General features: G+C 44.2%; 3 protein-coding genes across 3 annotated transcripts in view; 1 reads left to right on the forward strand and 2 right to left on the reverse strand.

The window, feature by feature from the left end:
- Nucleotides 1–230: 230 nt before the first annotated feature.
- foxj1b (forkhead box J1b) lies at nt 231–2,616 on the reverse strand (the record flags this gene model as incomplete). Its single annotated transcript, XM_080541800.1, has 2 exons — nt 231–1,088; nt 2,038–2,616. 2 exons carry the CDS (start codon nt 2,614–2,616, stop codon nt 231–233), a joined length of 1,437 nt encoding a protein of 478 aa, XP_080397926.1.
- A 1,964-nt stretch (nt 2,617–4,580) lies between these two features.
- LOC308167832 (kelch domain-containing protein 10-like) lies at nt 4,581–5,633 on the reverse strand (the record flags this gene model as incomplete). Its single annotated transcript, XM_080542310.1, has 1 exon — nt 4,581–5,633. One exon carries the CDS (start codon nt 5,631–5,633, stop codon nt 4,581–4,583), a length of 1,053 nt encoding a protein of 350 aa, XP_080398436.1.
- A 10,638-nt stretch (nt 5,634–16,271) lies between these two features.
- Nucleotides 16,272–20,000, forward strand: part of ubald1a (UBA-like domain containing 1a) — a gene marked incomplete at its 3' end in the record, with an annotated part of 10,172 nt that continues 6,443 nt past the window's right edge. Inside the window, exons 1-2 of the mRNA XM_080541501.1 lie at nt 16,272–16,449; nt 17,096–17,155. Coding sequence (XP_080397627.1) covers nt 16,342–16,449; nt 17,096–17,155 — 168 coding nt within the window. The 5' untranslated portion in view covers nt 16,272–16,341. The remainder of the gene's footprint in view (nt 16,450–17,095; nt 17,156–20,000) is intronic.

The raw sequence follows: 20,000 nt of genomic DNA on the forward strand, positions 1-20,000 counted from the left end.
GAACGATGAGTAGAAATGCTAGGCCAATGCATGGTTCCCAAACATTCTGAGTACATTTTCCCACCTTGAGCAGATTTTCCTGTAACCCATCATTCATCCAAAATCTTGTTTCTAACCAAAACCCAATCTTGAGCTGCAGCTCAAGACGCACTGGCCATGATCCACCAGTGGGGTCACATGTCTCGACACACCATTTGGAAGCCACTTTAGACAGGGGGAACAGATGGTAGTCACAGATAAGACTCAGCTCTCTCCCAGGGCTGGATTTCAGAGAAGAAGCCCTCACACAGACCAAAGCCCTGGTCCAGATTCAGTGGGATCACCTGCGCCTCCTCCTTCATCTCCTCCCAGGGGTGCACCTCCTGCTGATCTGAGAACAGCGTTGGCTCCTCAAACTGGTGCAGATGGGGCTGTAACAACTGATCCTGGTGCTGGTGAACTTGAAGATCCACCATGTTACATCCCAAGGCACTGTTGACCTCCATGTAACCATAGGAGTGATGGTTCTGGCTCTGGGTCTGGGCCAGAATGTGGTTGTCTCCCTCTCCGCACCACCTCCCCAGCCCAGCAGGGTGCCTCCCCTGCAGGGAGAGGTCCAGCTCACAGCCCAGGGAGCTTAGAGCTGTGTTGATGTCCAGGTCCTCAAAAGTGCTGCAGTTTCCACCGAGGACGTCGTCAAACACTGACGCCAGGTCAAAATCTCCCCGCAGAATGTCTGTGGTGTGAGCCTCCATGGCCAACAGTGGGGATTTGGGCGTTCGTGCCAGCTTGTTGTTTTGTTTTGTTGAGAGTTGTTTGCGCTTGCTGCTCACACTGATGCCTTGGTAGTGTCCCATGCCCAGAGGGTGGCCATTTTGGTTCCCCTGAGTGGGCCGGTGGTACGCAGTTTCCTGGTTGTGCAACGACTTAGTCTGTCTGTGCGTGTTGTATTGGTTGGAGGACATTCTCCTTCGCTTGAAGACGCCGTTGACGAACATGTCTGCGTACTGAGGGTCGATCTGCCAGAAGCCTCCTTTCCCCGGTTCGTCTTTCTGCCTGGGAACCTTCATGAAGCACTTGTTGAGGGATAGGTTATGGCGGATAGAATTCTGTGGGGGGGAAGAGGAAAACACCAAATATAAATGATGTTGAAAGCCTGTCTAAACATAAAACGTGCATGTGCATGTGTGTGTGTGTGTGTGTGTGTGTGTGTGTGTGTGTGTGTGTGTGTGTGTGTGTGTGTGTGTGTGTGTGTGTGTGGTTGTGTGTGTGTGTGTGTGTGTGTGTGTGTGTGTGTGTGTGTGCGCGTGCGTGCATGTGTGTGTGTGAGAGAGAGAGAGAGAGAGAGAGAGAGAGAGAGAGAGAGAGAGAGAGAGAGAGAGAGAGGGGGGGGGGAGAGAGAGAGAGAGACAGAGAATGGCATGTAAGGGGGAGGAGGTATTGTTGTTGTTTGTATAGGAAAGCAAATGTACCTAATGAGGCTTTCTACTAAAAGAGCTCTGTGCATTTCAAACATGATCAGCTGTGCTTGCCAGAGAGCTCTCTTAGGGATCCTCATTAACACTGCCACACACAGACACACAGACACACAGACACACACACACACACACACACACACACACACACACACACACACACACACACACACACACACACACACACATACAGTCACTCTCTCACTCTCTCTCTCTCTCTCTCTCTCTCTCTCTCTCTCTCTCTCTCTCTCTCTCTCTCTCTCTTCCCCCCCTCCAGCTTCAAACACTAGTGTCTGACCCCTGAGACAGAGCAGAGCTCTTAAAGATGGACATTACAGGATATTACAATATAATGTTTTTTTATATTATTCTAAACTTTACCTAAATAAGGTTTAATACAAAATGTCAAGCAGTTGATAAATGACTATTACACTAAATCCACATTATAAATTGAATGAATGTGTATTCGTTTTCTTCTATTCTTAAAACACATCGCTATTCTTACAACAAAGCCATTTGATGTTGCACCCTTCTCTCCCTTGGCGTTTAGCTCATCAATAATAGAGAGAGACGGGTCATTTACCTGCCAGCTGGGTTCTGCGTGTCTGTAGTAGCAGAAGTTGTCTGTGATCCAGTTATAGATGGTGGACAGAGTCACCTTGGGCTTCGCACTGGCCTGCATGGCCATACAGATGAGAGACGCGTAGGAATAAGGAGGCTTGACTTTGGGGTTGGTTTTGTAGTCGACCTCTTCGGGTGGGCTAATCTGCGCCATGATGTGGTGGTCGTGCGTGTAGTTCATGGTTGGTGCGTAATTCATGACCCGTGCGTCCGTAGAGTTACTGCCGGAGGTAACGGGACTCCCGAGGCATAGAGGCATCCCAGTGGCTGCGGTGTCCCCCGCTGGTGGACTGGACGGCGAGTCGGTGCCCCGGGGGTAGAAGCGCTGGTGATAGAGCAGGTGCTGCTGAGAGGGGCAACCGGACCCGGTGGGTCTCTCCGGGTTAGCATTGAGGATGGAGAAGTTCTGCAACCAGTGCAGGCTGGTAAGGCTGTCGTCCAGGTGAACTGAGCCGGTCCCATTTTCCTGGTCCTCCGGGTGGAGGTTCAGCCATTTCTCCTTAAACTTCGTGGCGATCTCAGGACTCATCAAAACGGGCATTGTGCGCGTGACGCACGGGACACAGACTTAAGTCCCTTCAAATATGAGAAAATGTGGGATTGGCAGATGAGGTGTCCTACGTAAAAGATATATGGATAGATCAATTAATAAAAACAAAAATAAATAAATAAATAAAAAACACTTGACACAGAGCCAATAGCCTAAACCATACAGTTTACGCACGAATAGTCCAATTACCATATCGTTTTTAAAATATATATATATACAATTGCAACAGGTAAAGAAATGATCACCAAATAAAGCAGATTCATATAGATATTGATATTTACCTGAAGTATGTTACAGTTCAACGATGTTGCTAGTGAGTTTGAGCACCTGTTGCAGCGGCCGATCGGTCCCCGTGCTGTAGTCTATTCTCCAAGGTTTCTGGGGAAGCATCTATCCTCTGCGCAACAAGTGCTGAGGGGGAGGGCCCATAACAGTAGGATGCAATAGTTCACATTAAATCAGACAAATTGTTCCATACATTTCAGTCGTTTAATCCAAATGTTCCAATTCCCAATCGTTGTTTTTGTTTAAAAAAAAAAAAAAAAAAAAAAAGAGATCAGAATGCGTTGAAGGTTCTAGAACAGTCGCTCTCATAAAGCTTGGAGTTGACTGCCCACGAGCCCTTTAAACGTCTTGCAGATCTCTGATTGGCTCCTTGGCTCTCCAGGTTTCTATTGTCCTTGTCACATATATGACAGGCGCACAGAGGCATGTAACCCGTGTCATAACCAATGATGTATTATGCCTAATGGCCATAACAGAGTTTATGATAGGCTAGTCTTATTTTAAGTTAAATGTGCATTCGTTGAAGATTACAATAAAATCAACAACAACTGTGCGGTGCTATAACTCAATGGACCGGTAGGCCATTGTCCCCAAACTCAAACAAGAGTGATTGAAATGTGAGCGATGTGGCGCGACACTGCCCCCCAGTAGCGCTGGAAAGTCGCGCCATAACTCCCGCGTGTATCAGCGTACTTTCCACATTCCATACCTTTTGTCAACATTTAGGTGGCATAACTAAGCCCCTAATCACTGCTATCAAATAGCCTCAGTTAAACAGAGAGGGAATTCCTAAACAGATTAAAGTATTGATTTAAGTATTGATTGAATTACGTAGCATATTAGCCTATTTGATTTAATTTTCACCTAGGCTTGAACATGTTAGGTTCCATAAATAATTCAAACGACTGAGTTAGTCCACTCACCATGTCTGACTTGAATAATTCTCTTTATTTCAAACAACGTAGGTTTTGGGTGCATGGGGTAATATAACATAAAAAGTGAGTAGGCTATTGGAGAGGTTTGATATTTGAACAGTTACTCCAACAGACCAGTAAACCTGGCCTACGATAATATTCCCAATTTCAGATACAAAATACAAATTATGCACTCTGCGTTGAAACAACTGTTCTAGTCGACTCATAGGGCTGCACTGCCATCCTGTGGGAGTATGTGGTACTGTATAGTCCGAGGTAGTTTCCTTCCTCTTCTCATCTGCACGGATGGAAAGGACCGATGTGGCATGAAACATTCCACTTGTTGTTTTTTTCTTTAAAAATATCATCATCATCATCATCATCATCATCATCATAAGTGCAAACACAAACACAAAAGGGGAAAAAAGGCATCCCATTGTTTTTGGTTTTATTAAGGCGGGGCTACGTAGGCAGAAGAACACTTCTGTTCTTCAAAATAAATCCTTTGCTCTCCCTCCAACCTCTCCTCTCCTCTCCTCTCCTCTCCTCTCCTCTCCTCCAACCTCTCCTCTCCTCCCATCCCTCCCTCCCTCCCTCCCTCCAACCTCTCCTCTCCTCTCCTCCCTCCAACCTCTCCTCTCCTCTCCTCCCATCCCTCCCTCCCTCCCTCCCTCCCTCCCTCCAACCTCTCCTCTCCTCTCCTCTCCTCCCATCCCGTCCGTCCCTCCCTCCCTGTCCGTCCGTCCGTCCGTTCCCCTATTTCAAGCGCTCTATGAGTTCTTGTGTGAGGCCGAGGTTGAGCAGCTGCACGGTGGAGAGCTGGGCCAGGTGGGGGTAGGCCTTCAGCAGCCGCTCCCAGCACAGCTCCAGCAGGCTGGGCATGGCCAGACAGATCTTATACAGGGAACCAGTCGGCTTGTTCCGGTGGATGGTGTTCACCAAGCCACCGTGGATGTACATGCAGCCAGCCGGGGTGACGGCAGCACAGTGGAAGTAGGCGGGCTCCGGCATCACCGCCGGCAGTCTGGTCCACTGGAACGTCTGCAGGTTCATCTTCCACAGGTCCGCCAGGATCAGCCCCTCGTGGTACCCGCCGCACAGGAACACGTCGTTCCTCATCTGCACACAGCTGTGATATCTCCTAGGAGCCGGGTACCCGATTCCATCATGAGGCTTGGTGGCGATCTCTTCCCACGAGTTGGTCTCCAGATTGTAGGCGTCAATCTTGTCCAGAGGGTAGGACGTCCGGGCGGTCCCCCCTCCCAGGATGTAGATCCTCTGTCCGTCGTGTGCTATCTCACAGGCGTACCGTTCCCTCGGCTGGGGGTTGTTGGGCTTGAGGTGGATCCACTCCCTGGTGGTCAGGTCCAGCCTGTGCAGGTCTGCGCGGAAGTACGATGTGGTTCCAAGCATATACAGGAAGCCGTTAATGATGGCCATGGCCTGTCCGTATAGGCTATTGGGCTTATTCCCTCGGCAGTCGAGCAGCGACCACCGCTTGTACTTGACGTTGAAGACGTGGACGTCGTACTCTCTGAATACGAACAGGTTGTTGCCGTGCAGAACGGCTAACGGCTCCGCGGGCATGTAGCCCTCTGTGCGGATCTGTTGCCAGGTGCTCGTGGCGAAGTGGTACCTCCACATCTCCCTGAACTCGCCGCCGTCGGCGTTGTACCCTCCGAACACGTACAGGTTGGTGTTGTCTGCCACACAGCGGTGGCCGCTCGCCACGGGGGGAGTACGATGACCTGCTACTCGGAGAGGAGGCCTCTCTGACAGCTTCTCGAATATATTCAGCTGGTCCTCCATCGTTTCCCCAGATCCAAGTCAACCGAAAAATAATAACCGTTACATAAAATCTAGACAGAATCCTACTATTACACGACAAATATGAACACTCGAAAACATTCGAAAAATGCACTACCGGGCTGTGCATCTACGGACCAATCAGAGAGCACCACCGGGCTGTGCATCTACGGACCAATCAGAGAGCGCCCCCCCCCCCCGCTTCTTCCTGAAGTCCACGGTCAGCTCCTTAGTTTTGCTGATGTTGAAGGAGAGGTTATTTTCTCTTACCTCTTCCCTGTCTCATCGTTGTTAGTGATCAGACCAACCCCAGTGGTGTCATCAGCAAACTTGATGATGGAGTTGAATGAATGAATGAATGGTCTTTATTGTCATTAATACAGTACAGGTCCATACAACGAAATTTAGGAGGGGGGCTCCCCTGGTGCTTGGAAAAAAGACTAAAAAACAAGAGGTCCAAGGGTAAAATAAAAAAGGGAAAAGAGCTGGTTTACATAAATAAAGGCTATGTACACTATCTACTATACTATACTACTAGACTATACAATAAAACACTGTGCTGTACTCTATGCTATGCTATAAATATCCTAACTTTTCCTGTATCTGAACCTTATGTACACAAGGGTTGTCATATTGCACATAGTATTTTTGCACATTCATTAAAGTGTCGCAGTTAGCAGGTTTGAAATGTTCACAGTTGTATTTCAATATTGCACTTGTTTACAATCTAGTAGCTGCCATCAAATTGTCTAGATTGTCCAGGGCCTAGAACCTAGGTCTTTGCTGTGTTCAGGGCCTGAATGGCCCTAGGGTAGAAGCTGAGCTTCAGTCTATTTGTCCGTGCGAACATGGTCCTGAACCGCCTGCCTGAGCGCAGCCGAACAAAGTGTTCGTTCCCAGGGTGGGATGGGTCCCTGGAGATCTTGGAGGCCTTCCTGAGGCAGCGTGTGTCTTCCAGAGAGGGGAGGGGGGCGCCAATGATCTTCTGGGCCGATCTCACGACTCTCTGTAGCGCTTTCCTCTCTGCGGCTGTGCAGCTGGAGAACCACACACAAATGCAGTAGGTGAGGATGCTCTCCACTGTGCAGCGGTAGAAGGTCACAAGCAGCTCCTGTCATTTGAATGGTGTCGATCCTACACTCCTATCAGGGTCGACACAGCGCAGAGCGAATTCCCTGGTAAAACGTTTCTCTCCCCCCTCTGTCAACGGGAGTTTCAACCAGCAGGCGCGGTGCTGCGAGCAGCAGCGGGTGAACTCCCGGTTCATTGAGTTTACGGTTAAAAGCATATCTTCTCGGGGTGTCAGCGCGGTGGTTAAGGGCTCAAAATGACCGTATACCGATGGTGAAGTTAGCAAAGGAGTATTGTGATTGTACCACCTCCATAGCCGGTGTTATTCACGGGGAAAGACGGTGCATAATAGCGATTTTTGTGTTATGCTTGTTGTAAATAAAAGTTCTATGATGCATTGAAATGACATTAAACTAAGATAATACGATGGTCAGCATAATTTTTCGAATCTTTATTAATAAGCTATTACAGAAACTGTAGTGACATTTTCCAAGAGTGAATGTGGTATTTAAAGATGGCGGTTAGCGATGAAATCTATAAACATGGGATGACGATTTCCATTGACCAATCAACGGTGTGCAGCGTCACACGTCACACGCAGCCTGGCAAAAAGGTACCCTTCGGCCCTATGGTTCCTGCTCACGATGGGTAGCTAAAGAACCGACCCGACCCGACCCGACCCGACCCAGGCCGACAAATGGAAAAGCGCCAAAGAAGCAGGTCAGCCCTCTAGTGGAAAAGCCCCATATGTGTCCCTGGGCAAGACACTGAACCCCAAATTGCTCCCAGTGAGCGGGCCGGCGCCTTGCATGGTAGCATGCAGCCATTGGTGTGTGAATGGGAGAATGAGAGGCTGTTGTAAAGCGCTTTGGATAAAGGCGCTATATAAGCGCAGTCCATTTACCATTATGTCACATGCAGGTACCTAACAATGGAGCCCTCTATAGGTCGCTGTAGAGCAAACATTTGCCGGAGGTTAACCTGTCATACCCTAACCTCAGTTCCCCTCACACATCCTGGGCCCTACTGACCTGGCCTCTGGCCCTGCACAGCTCAGATGTTTGGGTTTTATCATGCTTAATCTCTCTGAGTGTTCCTTCTCTTAATCCCTGAAATGTTACACAACTAAACAAGTCATCTTTCTTCCATCAGAGACATAGTTTAGTCTGCTGTAACCCTTGTAATAAACCCCCCCAAAAGCCTTAACATCTACCAAGAGGTCCAAATCTGTATGACACAGGTAGTGCTTGTTGTAGGGCTTGCCATGTACTGGAACTACGGAATTCAAATTGCAAGCAGCTGCTCCCGCTTTCGTTATGTGTACTTGTTGAGGGGCACTTATGACTTTCTTTCTTTGCGCCGAACATGTCAAGTACACATAACGGTTCATGCACCACCCAGGGCAGAAAAAAAACAATGGATATGGGAGAGGGGCTGGCTTCCTATACTGGACCTTCTCCCCACTACCCTTCATATCTGGGGCAGGGTAGAGCTTTAAAGGGCTGGGCCTGATGCGAAATGGGTTGTTCAGCAGGCAGAGTGGAGCACAGAATACAGATCACTGTAAAAAACCTAGATAAGCCTTCCCAGCTGTTGCACGGCTGTCACGGAGAAGCACTGCTTTAAAAATGCTTCCAGGTTCCAGTTTCCAGGTTTGTTGAAAGGGCCTGAGGGCAACATGGGTAAATGTTTGAGCAGCTGTTCTTCTTGTTAAGAAGGGCAGCAGGGTTTTTGAGGAGAAGCTAAGCATACAGCATGTGTACAGACGGGTGTAACTGCTGATGTCTTATTCATCATGTAGGCACTTATAGGCCCTATGCCCATTTAGTTTAGTTAATTGAATAGCCGGATTAGATGGTTGTGTGATGTCCTTATAGACTTAAGTGTTTATCAGCAAATCAAATAAATTCACCAGCAGGTGTCTCTGTTTCCAAAGCATAGCGACACTCTCTCTCTATCTATCTTTTGCACAACCAGCCACCTACCCACCCACCCACCAACTCCCACACCCACACACACACATGTAACATACGCAGTGCCTCTAGTTGAACAGACGTCCCACAGAGAGGCTAGCATAAACATGCTGCCAATAACACAATGTTTACTGTATCCAGTTACCCACAATCCTTGGCAGTTTATTGATGGTATTGAAAGCTCATTTTACACTGGTCTCTCTGTGGCTGCAGAGCTATTAAATATTTACTTTCACCAGGCCACTGCAATGCAATTTAAAGTAAAGGCATTGAGACCGATTGTTATTAAGGGTCTCCTAGGGCCTATTAAATAACATTGCCTGTCTTACGAGCACTAATGGCTACAGCAGTGGTGTATCCAGGAGTTCAGCTGATAGACCAGTCTACCAGGACAGGATACAATAATAACAGTGAGGCTCTTATCATCCTCCAGTCAGAGAGACGTGAGGAATAAGTAAACTGATATATCATTTTGATACAAAAGCAATGTGTGAAGACAAATAAATGGAAGGCTTTCAAACTACCACTATCTGAACCAGCCAGTAATAGCATTGTCACTTGTATACTCTATGGATTCTTAACAGGACTGGTTGTTAAAATCCCTAAATATTCAGCACAACAATTGAGTGGAGTTGGAGATGTCCTCTTGGGTGGAGTGGAATTTGGCAATGATCACGTGGTGCCACCAGTACGACACATCTTCAGTTGTGGTCCCCGACCTCATTGGGTGTTTCGGCCAGTTATCACAAGACACCCTCTGCCGAGGTTGGCCCACCACAGGCTGATCAGGCCTGGGTGTGTGTCGCACGGTGGCACCACGTGGTCATTTGGGAGCCCATGTTGGGTCCCTACGTTTCAGCCACAGCCAGTGACTGCTCCGTTCTGCTGCAGTGGACAGTTCTCTGATTGCCTTCCGTTGGACCTGTCCTCTGATCCTATATCTTACAGTATGTGTCCTTTCTTATGTCTTTGACATGTTTGGTCCTAGGTCTTTGAAATGTCAGATTTTCCGATCCTTATGTAATGTATCTTTTTTTATTATTATTGTTTACCTGCCAAAGGACAGCATGGGGAAAAAGCTCTTTAACTAAATATGGCACAACGCATCAGCTCTCAGCTTCTGAGATATACAGTGGGGAAGTATTCAACATTGTACATTTTATGTGAATAGTATTTAATACTTATTTCCCTCACTGTATGTGTTTGTTGTACACTGTCCCTGTTAGGTTAGGACCTACAGTATAGCATTTAGGCATAATTGCCTATGGTATAGCAGTAGTGTATTAATTAGGACATTGATATCACACCATAATATAGCATTTTCACTAGCTAATACGAAATCATGCAGAAACACGTTATAGGCTAAAAATGGATAACAAAAATGTTTACTGCAATATCATTGACCTCACTAATCAACTGGGCAGACATGATGCTTCTGATTGTTCTCCAAATACACACGAGTGTCGGCGGTCCGAGTGTAACCTAACTGGTGATGGAAGTTTACCAATTGTAGGTACAGTATGTAGACCAGAGCCCAGTTTGAAATAAAACCGTGGAAGTTGCCCAGTTGTGTAATTCTTTTGGTCTGTTCAGTATAGTACAGTCATTTCCACATTTTAACATTGTAACATCCCATATCAACAAAAGAAAACAATACAGTATAATAACTCCTTATTTCGTTGATTATGAAGAAAAAAAAGGGGTACACCTGTTATAATAGGCGTTTGAGTCATTAAAAGGGAAATCTGGGATTGGTACATACAGTATATATTTTTGGACTACTGCAATTTTGCACTACTTTCCCCTCTAGCTGTCCCTAGTGAAAGGGTTTTTTCAACAGCAGGGAACATTGTGAATGTCCAGAGATATCAGCGTCTGCCTGAGAGTGTAGATATGGTGATATTCCTTTACAAAAATGTCATGTCAATGTCAATTCCAAGCTAGGAAAAAAGGAAAAGCAAGATGAAGAGATGTTCTTTATTTATAATAATTTATTATATTATTATAATTATATTATATATTTATTTATTTCTTTTATAAAGAAAAGGAAATGTGCATTCATTGCATAGTTTGTATTTTGCAATTAGGAGGTCCAGCCCCTGCTCGTCGATGGAGGGAGCGTGGAGAGAGTCTCAACTCTCCGATTCCTGGGGGTGCACATACAGGATGACCTGTCCTGGAGGACCAACACAGCAGCCATCATCAAGAAAGCACAACAGCGGCTCTACTTCCTGAGAGTCCTCAGGAAATACCACCTCAGACAGGAGCTGCTTGTGACCTTCTACCGCTGCACAGTGGAGAGCATCCTCACCTACTGCATCTGCGTGTGGTTCTCCAGCTGCACAGCCGCAGAGAGGAAAGCGCTACAGAGAGTCGTGAGATCGGCCCAGAAGATCATCGGCACCCCCCTCCCCTCTCTGGAAGAGCTGTACAACACACGCTGCCTCAGGAAGGCCTCCAAGATCTCCAGGGACCCATCCCACCCTGGGAACGAACACTTTGTTCGGCTGCCCTCAGGCAGACGGTTCAGGACCATGTCCGCAAGGACAAATAGACTGAAGCTCAGCTTCTACCCTAGGGCCATTCAGGCCCTGAACACAGCAAAGACCTAGGTTCTAGGCCCTGGACAATCTAGACAATTTGATGGCAGCTACTAGATTGTAATCATAAGTGCAATATTTAAATACAACTGTGAACATTTCAAACCTGCAAACTGCGACACTTCAAATGAATGTGCAATAATACTATGTGCAATATGACAACCCTTGTGTACATAAGGTTCAGAGATAGGAAATGTTAGGATAGTTATAGCATAGCATAGAGTACAGCACAGTGCTTTATTTGTATAGTATAGTAGTATAGTATAGTGGATAGTGTATATAGCCTTTATTTATGTAAACCAGCTCTTTTCCCCTCTTGTTTTTAGTAATTCTTTTTTTTTCCCAAGCACCAGGGGAGCCCCCCCCTCCTAAATTTCGTTGTATGGTACCTGTACTGTATTAATGACAATAAAGACCATTCATTCATTATGCCCTACCTCAGAAATTAAAAAAATATTCTTTAAGAAAATACAGTACTTTGTAGTGTTTGTCTGAAAAATAAATAAAATAATATTTTTCAGTCAGAATTTGTCTTCATTTTGTTAAAAAAGAAATAGTGAGAAAATGGTGAACCCAGTATCGTGAATTGAGGCTATCGTTACATCCCTATGTAATATAGATAATATTGTAATTAAAGAGAAACATGACACTAGGCATAAAGTCAATTAATGGTTTATTACTAATATATAGTTTGATAAAGGAGCTGGTTATTGGATGTAATAATATGAGAATATTTGAACAAAATGTATTTGGGAGTATAGATGACTCAATAACACATGGCTCAATGTCAGAATGACACATGCTGGGTTAAGAGCTCCATTGAGCAGAGTAGAAGTGGAGCCACAGGTGCCACAGGTTGCAAGTAATGCAACTTGCAAATGCCTTTAACACTCTGGAAAAACCTCCAGACTGTCTTCAACACTGGAAAAACCTCCAGTCTGTCTTCAGCTCTGGATTTCTACCAGCCTCTGGAGAACAACAAGGGAAAGTGAGTTAGTACGAAATCAGGCCTTCAGTATTCCAATCCAGGTCTGCATTTAGATTATTTAATTACATATTGCATTTAAGGAGACTAACTCATGGAGAGCAGTTGTTCATAATTTTCATGATTGGAGGAGGGGGACGAAAGGCAGGCAAGCTGAAAGCAGAGTGTATACAAGATGGAAAAGTAATTCAAGGTGATAGAATCAATCTACATAAGTAACATTCACTAGCTAGACATATCCAATTCTGATCCAGCTATGTTTCACTAATGATGTTGTTCCACAATGTTTTTTTCTAGAATAATATTGTTTCAGCTAGGATGCGTTTGATGTTCTTACCTGACTGAGGTCATTCTTTGTTTCCCAGGCCCTTATGGAGGTAACAAGACTCCCCCGGCGACGCCTCAGTCTTGGGCTAGTGTTCTTGAACTCATCAGTCACAGAACTTCACCCTTGGGGTCCAGTGTTGGAGGAGCAACACTCTGGTCATCATATCAGACATCTCAAAGCAGAGCTTACGGTCCTCCAGGAAGGCCTCTGGCTCCACGGGACGTTGTGACGGGAACCCCAGCTCATACTGCCTGTAGAGAAAGTCTCCCATCTGGAGCTCCGGCATGCCAAAGTCCTGGTGGGGCTCGTGCAATCTCCTCAGGGCCCACTCTTGCACTTTGCTCTTAGATGCTTTAGCCAGTGCCTCCTGGACAAGGACTAAGAGTCGCTTCGTCAGCACCACACCCTTTTCTATATCCTCCTCTCTGCACATGGGAGATAACTAATTCAAAGGGTAGTTGCCATACACAAATCTGCCCAGGGTATGCACGAGGAGCATCTCTGGGACAGTGCATGTGACAGCCTGCCGCTGCCTGGGTTTAGCTCTCTTCCAGAATGTTCGACTGGCCTGTCCACTCATGACAGAGGTTTCCCTTGTGTCACGCCTAGGGTGTCACTCTCTCTTTAAGCGGTCCTTTGGCGCCTCCCTCTGGCGATCTGGTGCCCTGATCTGACTATTTGCATATCAGTATTGTGATTGTGTACACCTGTGCCTTTGTTACCTTGTGTATATGTATCCCCATTTCCCCACTATCCATGTCAGATTTTCTCTGAGTAGGGGGCAGGGGGCAGCAGGGATTTTAAAGCAGGCTAAACCTCCATGGGCTAAAAGCTGTTGTAATTTTTGGCTCTACAAATGTTAACATGTCATTTTATTAAGTGTTTTCAGGCGACAATGTATGTTGTTTTTCATTTTAATGGACAGATACAGTGAAGACAGACAGGAAAGTAAGGAGAGAGGGCATGTCAGCAGGGCATGAGCCAGATTTAAACCCATGCCAACATGGGCATATGTGTGCACTGTAGACCACGTGACCACCCCAGGCCACCAATCTAATATGTTAGATACCTTTACTGCAGGGTTCGACAGAAACGTCGCAACATAATAGCTAAACAAGTTGTAAAATTATTTGGGGGGCAATAGCCTATCTTTAGCTAGCTAAAGTAACTAGCTTACTATATTGTTCATAGCAGTTGGTAAAAGAACAGGATTAAAATAAATATATATGAGCAATAACATATAGTGCTGCTTGCTACAGCAAGCACAATAAAAAACAATGTGTTACATCTGAAGCTACAATACTGGGACCATTAGTGACTGGGCTACTAACAGGCAGTCAAATACTAGGCGAATGTATGTAAGACAGAATAAACTTTCACGAATAAGCATTTTGGGGAAATTGAGTATGAAAAGTATCCTCACGCCGCATACTCAGAAATGTTGGCGGATCTAGTATACATCCGGGCATTTCTCCTGTACACAAATGTCACATACTATGCAGTGTGAACGCACTACATACTCAAGTCATACATAGTATGAATAGTACACTAGTATGCAGTGGCGGCTGGTGGTGATACTGAGTGGGGGGGCTAATAAATCCATTAGGCCTAGGGTCTATACCAGGGGTGGGCAATTAATTTTCACAGTGGGTCACATGAGAAACCGGGACTATTGTGGAGGGCCGGACCAGTAGGCTGAACTTAATTCTGCTCAATATTACTTTTATCGCTTTATAAAAAGCAGTAAATGATATGGTTTTGACTAGCTGCTACTGGTAAGAATACATGTTACGATAAGGCTATGAAAATGTTGAGTAGGTCAAATATAGAAGAGCAAGAGGACTCATTTAAACACAGGGAAGTATGCAGCTATAGTTTTGACCTTTTGCAACATCAGTTTGTGCCTATTATTTATTAACATTACATACATACAACATTACGAGTCACAGTGTAGTATTTCTACCTTCTGAAATGATGGCTAGGACTGGTGATATCAAGCGAAAGATTCTTTATATACAAATCTGCTGACATACACTTGTGATCACTTTCTTTTTCAATAAAACGAGCTATTAGATATTCACTTTCAATTCAATGTACAATTCACATTTCTCAAAAACAACAAACTGTCAACTTATATGACGTCTTTCTACAAGATATTCTGGAACCTGCAGTTCTTCTTCTTCTTAGCTAATACAACAGAAATGTACTTCTGTCAATCAATCATGTAACATATTAATCAATCTATTTTAACTGTAAATCAATCATGTAACACATTAATCAATCTATTTTAACTGTGAATCAATCATGTAACATATTAATCAATCTATTTTAACTGTCTAACTAACTATAAAGTTACAACACAGAGCTAAGCATCTGAGTTGCAAAAGTGCTTTTGATATTTTTCAGTTCTTTTTTGTGTTCAGTGAGAAAAGTCCAGTCTTCCTTGGGCTTGAACAAGTGCACTGAAGTCATAGACTTTTATTCAGAAACTTTTTTCCCCCTGACTTTTATTCTGAAACTTTTTTTTTTAGACTTTTATTCTGAAACTTTTTTTTCTGACTTTTATTCTGAAACGTTTTTTGGGGGACTTTTATTCTTAAACTTTTTTTTCAGACTTTTATTCTGAAACTTTCTTTTTCAGACTTTTATTCTGAAACATTTTTTTCCATATTACCATATTTTCAGAAACGCGTCTCCATTATACACAACAGACCTGGAGCGAACCGGGACAGTAGGAGGAGTTACGTGTCATAAGAGCATTTCACTTGGACACTACTTCCTACTACTTTCCAATCATTGTGGAGGTATGATATATGGCAGATATATATATATATATATATATATATATATATATATATATATATAGGCTATATATACAGGCTTTTTTGAAGGCATTTTTAACGAACTCCCAGCAGTCAAAACATGAAATTCTGTGATTACTACCGTTTCCAGTTGAACATAAACTAAACAGCATCATTGTTAGACCACCGTTAGTGCTAGCAATATCCTTTTAGCACCTTTTAGTGCTAGCGCTATTCCCCCGTCCCAAAAGGATTTCCTCTAATGTTAGCCGCGCATTGATAATTGTCTTCGTATTCAGGTAAAAAAATAATTGTCACCTTTTTGGCCCATCACCAGTTTGCACCCCTGTAACTATATGATCACACAAACATAAGCAAGTAATGTATCACCAAACTCGCCCGAGTAGTACAAAGCAGAACATGTAGTAGCTTCAATTTTCGTAATATGCAAAAAAAACGGTAGACATGTTTTGCTGATTTGCGAGCCTTGACAATTGCCGAGTTGCGGCCCAAACACCAGACCCTGTCACAAGATAATGAAACATTTGTAGTCCAATACAGAAATCCCCCTTATTGGGCATGGGGATATTTGATGATATTATCTGCGTTTCATATTTATCATATAAACATGTTAGTTAATGAATAATTAATAATAACTGCTATCAATCCTACGTTTTTTCCACATCCTACATTTGGTCAGATCATAGGCTACTGATATGGTTATGACTTTGCGGCATACAAATCCCATTTGCACTGCCTTCATTCTATTGGCTGCCTCAAATGCCAATCAAAGGGCGCTCCTTACACTACCGCTCCTACAGTAAATATTTGTGTTTCCTCAAGCGGCTGTAATGGTGGACGACTGAGACAGAACAGAGAGGAAATAAACCACGAAGATTGAACTCCAGTCACAACACTACTAGCCGCGATTTAGGAATTAAGGTTCGGCGAAAATGGATGAACTTAAACATCAAGTCATGATCAACCAGTTCGTGCTGACAGCGGGTTGCGCGGCAGATCAGGCGAAGCAGCTTTTGCAAGCGGCACATTGGCAATTTGAGGTAAGAGGTCTGCGATCTGGAGCGAGATGGCATTAATGTTTATTATGTCTGACAGCTCGCTTAGTTTGGGCTGGCATAAGAATGACCGGCCGACATATGGATGATTTGCAGACATAATGTTACCCCGATATCATATGATTATCAGCATTTTTAACACCTAGCCTCAACTTCTTCGACTTTTTCTAACATCGTGCTAATGTTTAGTTGTATTTTTGTTGTTGCATAACTACACGTTACAGATAGTAGCATATACGTGTAGTGAGGTTAGACTGGGAAAAGCTTACGCGGTCAATATCCAATTAGAATGTACTCTAGATTAAATACTATAATCCTTCCCCACGACAGTGGCTCGGTTAGCAAATGCTATTATGCAATAAAGATGACCGGTTTGTGTTAACTACGTGATCGTTTGGTCTGCACAGAAGAGTGAAATAGATGTTTTTGCCCATGACGTGACCCTCGTTGTTTATGTGCTCTATGTTGAACAAACACATAAAACACTGATTTATTGATTAGGTATATTCTGTAAATGAATTCGAATAACCGTGTCAAATGCAGATTGTTTAAAGTGAAGATTCATTTTCTGTTTTCTATCATCTTATCAACATCTGACTATTTTGTTTGTTTGTTTGTTTGTTTGTTTTAGACTGCTCTTAGTGCCTTTTTTCAAGAAACCAATATTCCATACGGTCACCATCATCAAATGGTGAGTACGGAGCTCCTATTTATACCTGGACAACAGTGTCATTTCTGTGATATATATATATATATATGTGCTTATATTATTACATATAACAATGTTTTTTTACTAGCAATAGGCCCTCTCTTGGTACAATTATTATTGAGAGAAAATGATGCATAATAGACTAGAATGATGATGTTGTAGCAACAATAACAAAGCATGTCGGCCATGTTGCGGAGTCGAAGGGCTTCCAGAAATAAACACAGTCAAGCATGCAGGAGCAGCAGGAGCCACGCACTCAGAGAGGGGCTTCTAACAACGCTGGGGAAGGAAGGGAACATTGAAGGGAACATTGTTGAAGGAAGGGAACATTGAAGGGAACATTGTTGAAGGAAGGGAACATTGAAGGGAACATTGTTGATCGTGAAAGGATCCGAAGCCCATGTCGGTAACATGTGAATGTCCATGAGCAGATTCCACATTCTAGCCACCACCGTGTGGCACGAACGAAAGGGGTCGTTCTGTTTCTGGGAGAGAGAGAAAAAAAAAATGTTTCCTGGAAAAGGAGAGCTGCTATTGTGTCACTCACTCACACTCACTGCAGCAGTTGTCTCAATTCGTCTGATTTTGTTATTGTATCATTATGAGGTTGCTTGCTATTACTTATATTGATATGAATGATTATGAATCATTTATACATGTGATACTATACAGTTGGCTATTACTTAGGTATATTTAGTGGAATTTATGTTTTTGAAAAGTAAAACAAGCAAACTAGCAAGCATATTAGGGCACTGCGTAAACCACTCACTGCACAGTGCCTGGATATTATAAAACACTTGTTTGGGTTTGAAAGCGCCAGCCCCCTCAGTGGCACGTAAAGCCTTTGTTTTCATCTGCATGGCATCATCTAGCAACAGCTGCATTCAGGAACATCCCATAGACGGGGATTTGGAAAAATTGTTGATCAGTTTTGAGCTGAGCAAAGCCAAGCCCCTGTGTTCACATTCCCCATGTCAGATGGCCAACAAGCTGGTGGACATTTTAGGTCTTTTTCACTGGAGAGAGAAAGAGCAGAGTGACAAGATTTGGTCTTAGAGATGCATTTTGTGTAGGCATGCCCACAAAGTATTATCATACAACATGCAAGATGAACAACATGCAAGTGTGTGTAGTGTGTGTTTCGTCTCTGCAGATTTTTATGATTAGGCCATCAAAATTGTCTGCAGGAACAATTATTAACACAGATCCATTATACGCCGTTCAGAAATATCCCACCCTACATATTTATTAGCCTAGAGATGTGTGTCACCTGAAATGACTGTAATTGAGTGAGTCAACATTGGCCATGAGCATGGTTTACCTGCGTCTCACGCCTTTGTGTAGACTAGCCTACTAGCCACTATCAGTTGATTAGTGCACATTTCATATGCATATGGCGGTAACCATAGACACAAGATTAAATTGAATGCCGAACAGCTTGGTCTGCGTCTTCCAGTGCAGGCCTACAGCAGGGCGACCATTGCCAACCCCCTCGGGCTTATCAGCGTTGCTTGGCTATAGAGACTTAATCCACTTTGCTCCAGAATTTCCTCAGACTGACACACTTTATTCTGATTGACAGACCTGATGCCACGAAAGCTCCACTGCGTAAAGTAAACCGGCGTAAATCAGGTCCTTAGCTTCCTGTATCCCGCCCATAAAATGCTTCAGTTGATATATACTGTATATATATAGAGAGAGAGAGATAGATATATATGGTTAGGTAGTCTTTAGGCTACTTTCATTCACACTCGTTTACATTACAAGTCTCTAAAATATATGGGGTTTCGATCATTGCAAATAGTCCATTGTTCAATGCACTGTAGAAAAGTTATTTTTTATTTTCTGTATATGAACCACTTTACCTCAAGCAGGTTATGTAGGATCATCATCTTTTTTATCCGCAGTATGAACATACTATTTTTGGACTGCTACTGCTCTGAGAAATAATATTCTCCTTATTAGTTCTGACATTTCTTTAGCTACTGTAATTGTAAATCTAAATATAATTTAACACTGCAGGTTTTCCTATGATTTTTCCCAGCCAGAGATAACCAATTAAATATCAAATGACTCCAATAGCGCGCCCACTACAGACTTGCGTAATGTTGTGAAAGGTGGGGGATTTAGCTTAAGCTTTTTAAAAATTATTATTTTGTCAGCAGCAACTGCAAAGCCAGAGGAGTGTCCATTTTCTGGCACACATAAACAAAGTGTAATCTTTGCACAGACATGCATTTTACAGTGTATGTGAGTGAGTGAGTGTGTGTGGGTGGTTGTGTATGTGTATCTCTGTGTTTATTTGCAGGCCATTTATCCAAGCATGTTTCTGTGGCACGGCAGGCTATGAGTGGAATACTAATGAAGTCTCTCCACCGTTATGGCAACACGTACCACTGTGTCAAGACTGTTGGCCATGGACCAGACCGTGTCCTTTTGACTCCTCTCTCTTCTTGACGTGAAGCGCTTAAAGACCAGCATCATCCCCTTGTTAAAGTGAGAGTTAGCTAACATATGGGAATTAGGTGGCATGCTCCACTGAGGAGCTTGTGTTAATGGACTAGACTGGGGTGCTGCACCCTGCGTGGGAAGGCTCCCTGGGTGCCCCCCCCTTCCCTGCTCCTCTTGCTGCCCCAGTGGGACTCAGAAGCCTGCCTGTGTTCAGTCATGTTTAAGATTAGCCTCTTTGTTGTGTCTCCTCGGCTCTCCCCTCCGTGGTTTCCTCCTCCACATATCCACTGCCCATACAAACACCGCCACCGCAACACATTCCGACAGGAAGTGAGGCTCCGACTGCCCCAAAATGGACCCTTTCAGAGCAGGAGGG

Source organism: Nansenia antarctica (assembly GCF_963989245.1).
Source record: "Nansenia antarctica genome assembly, chromosome: 11".
Lineage (NCBI taxonomy): Eukaryota > Metazoa > Chordata > Actinopteri > Argentiniformes > Microstomatidae > Nansenia > Nansenia antarctica.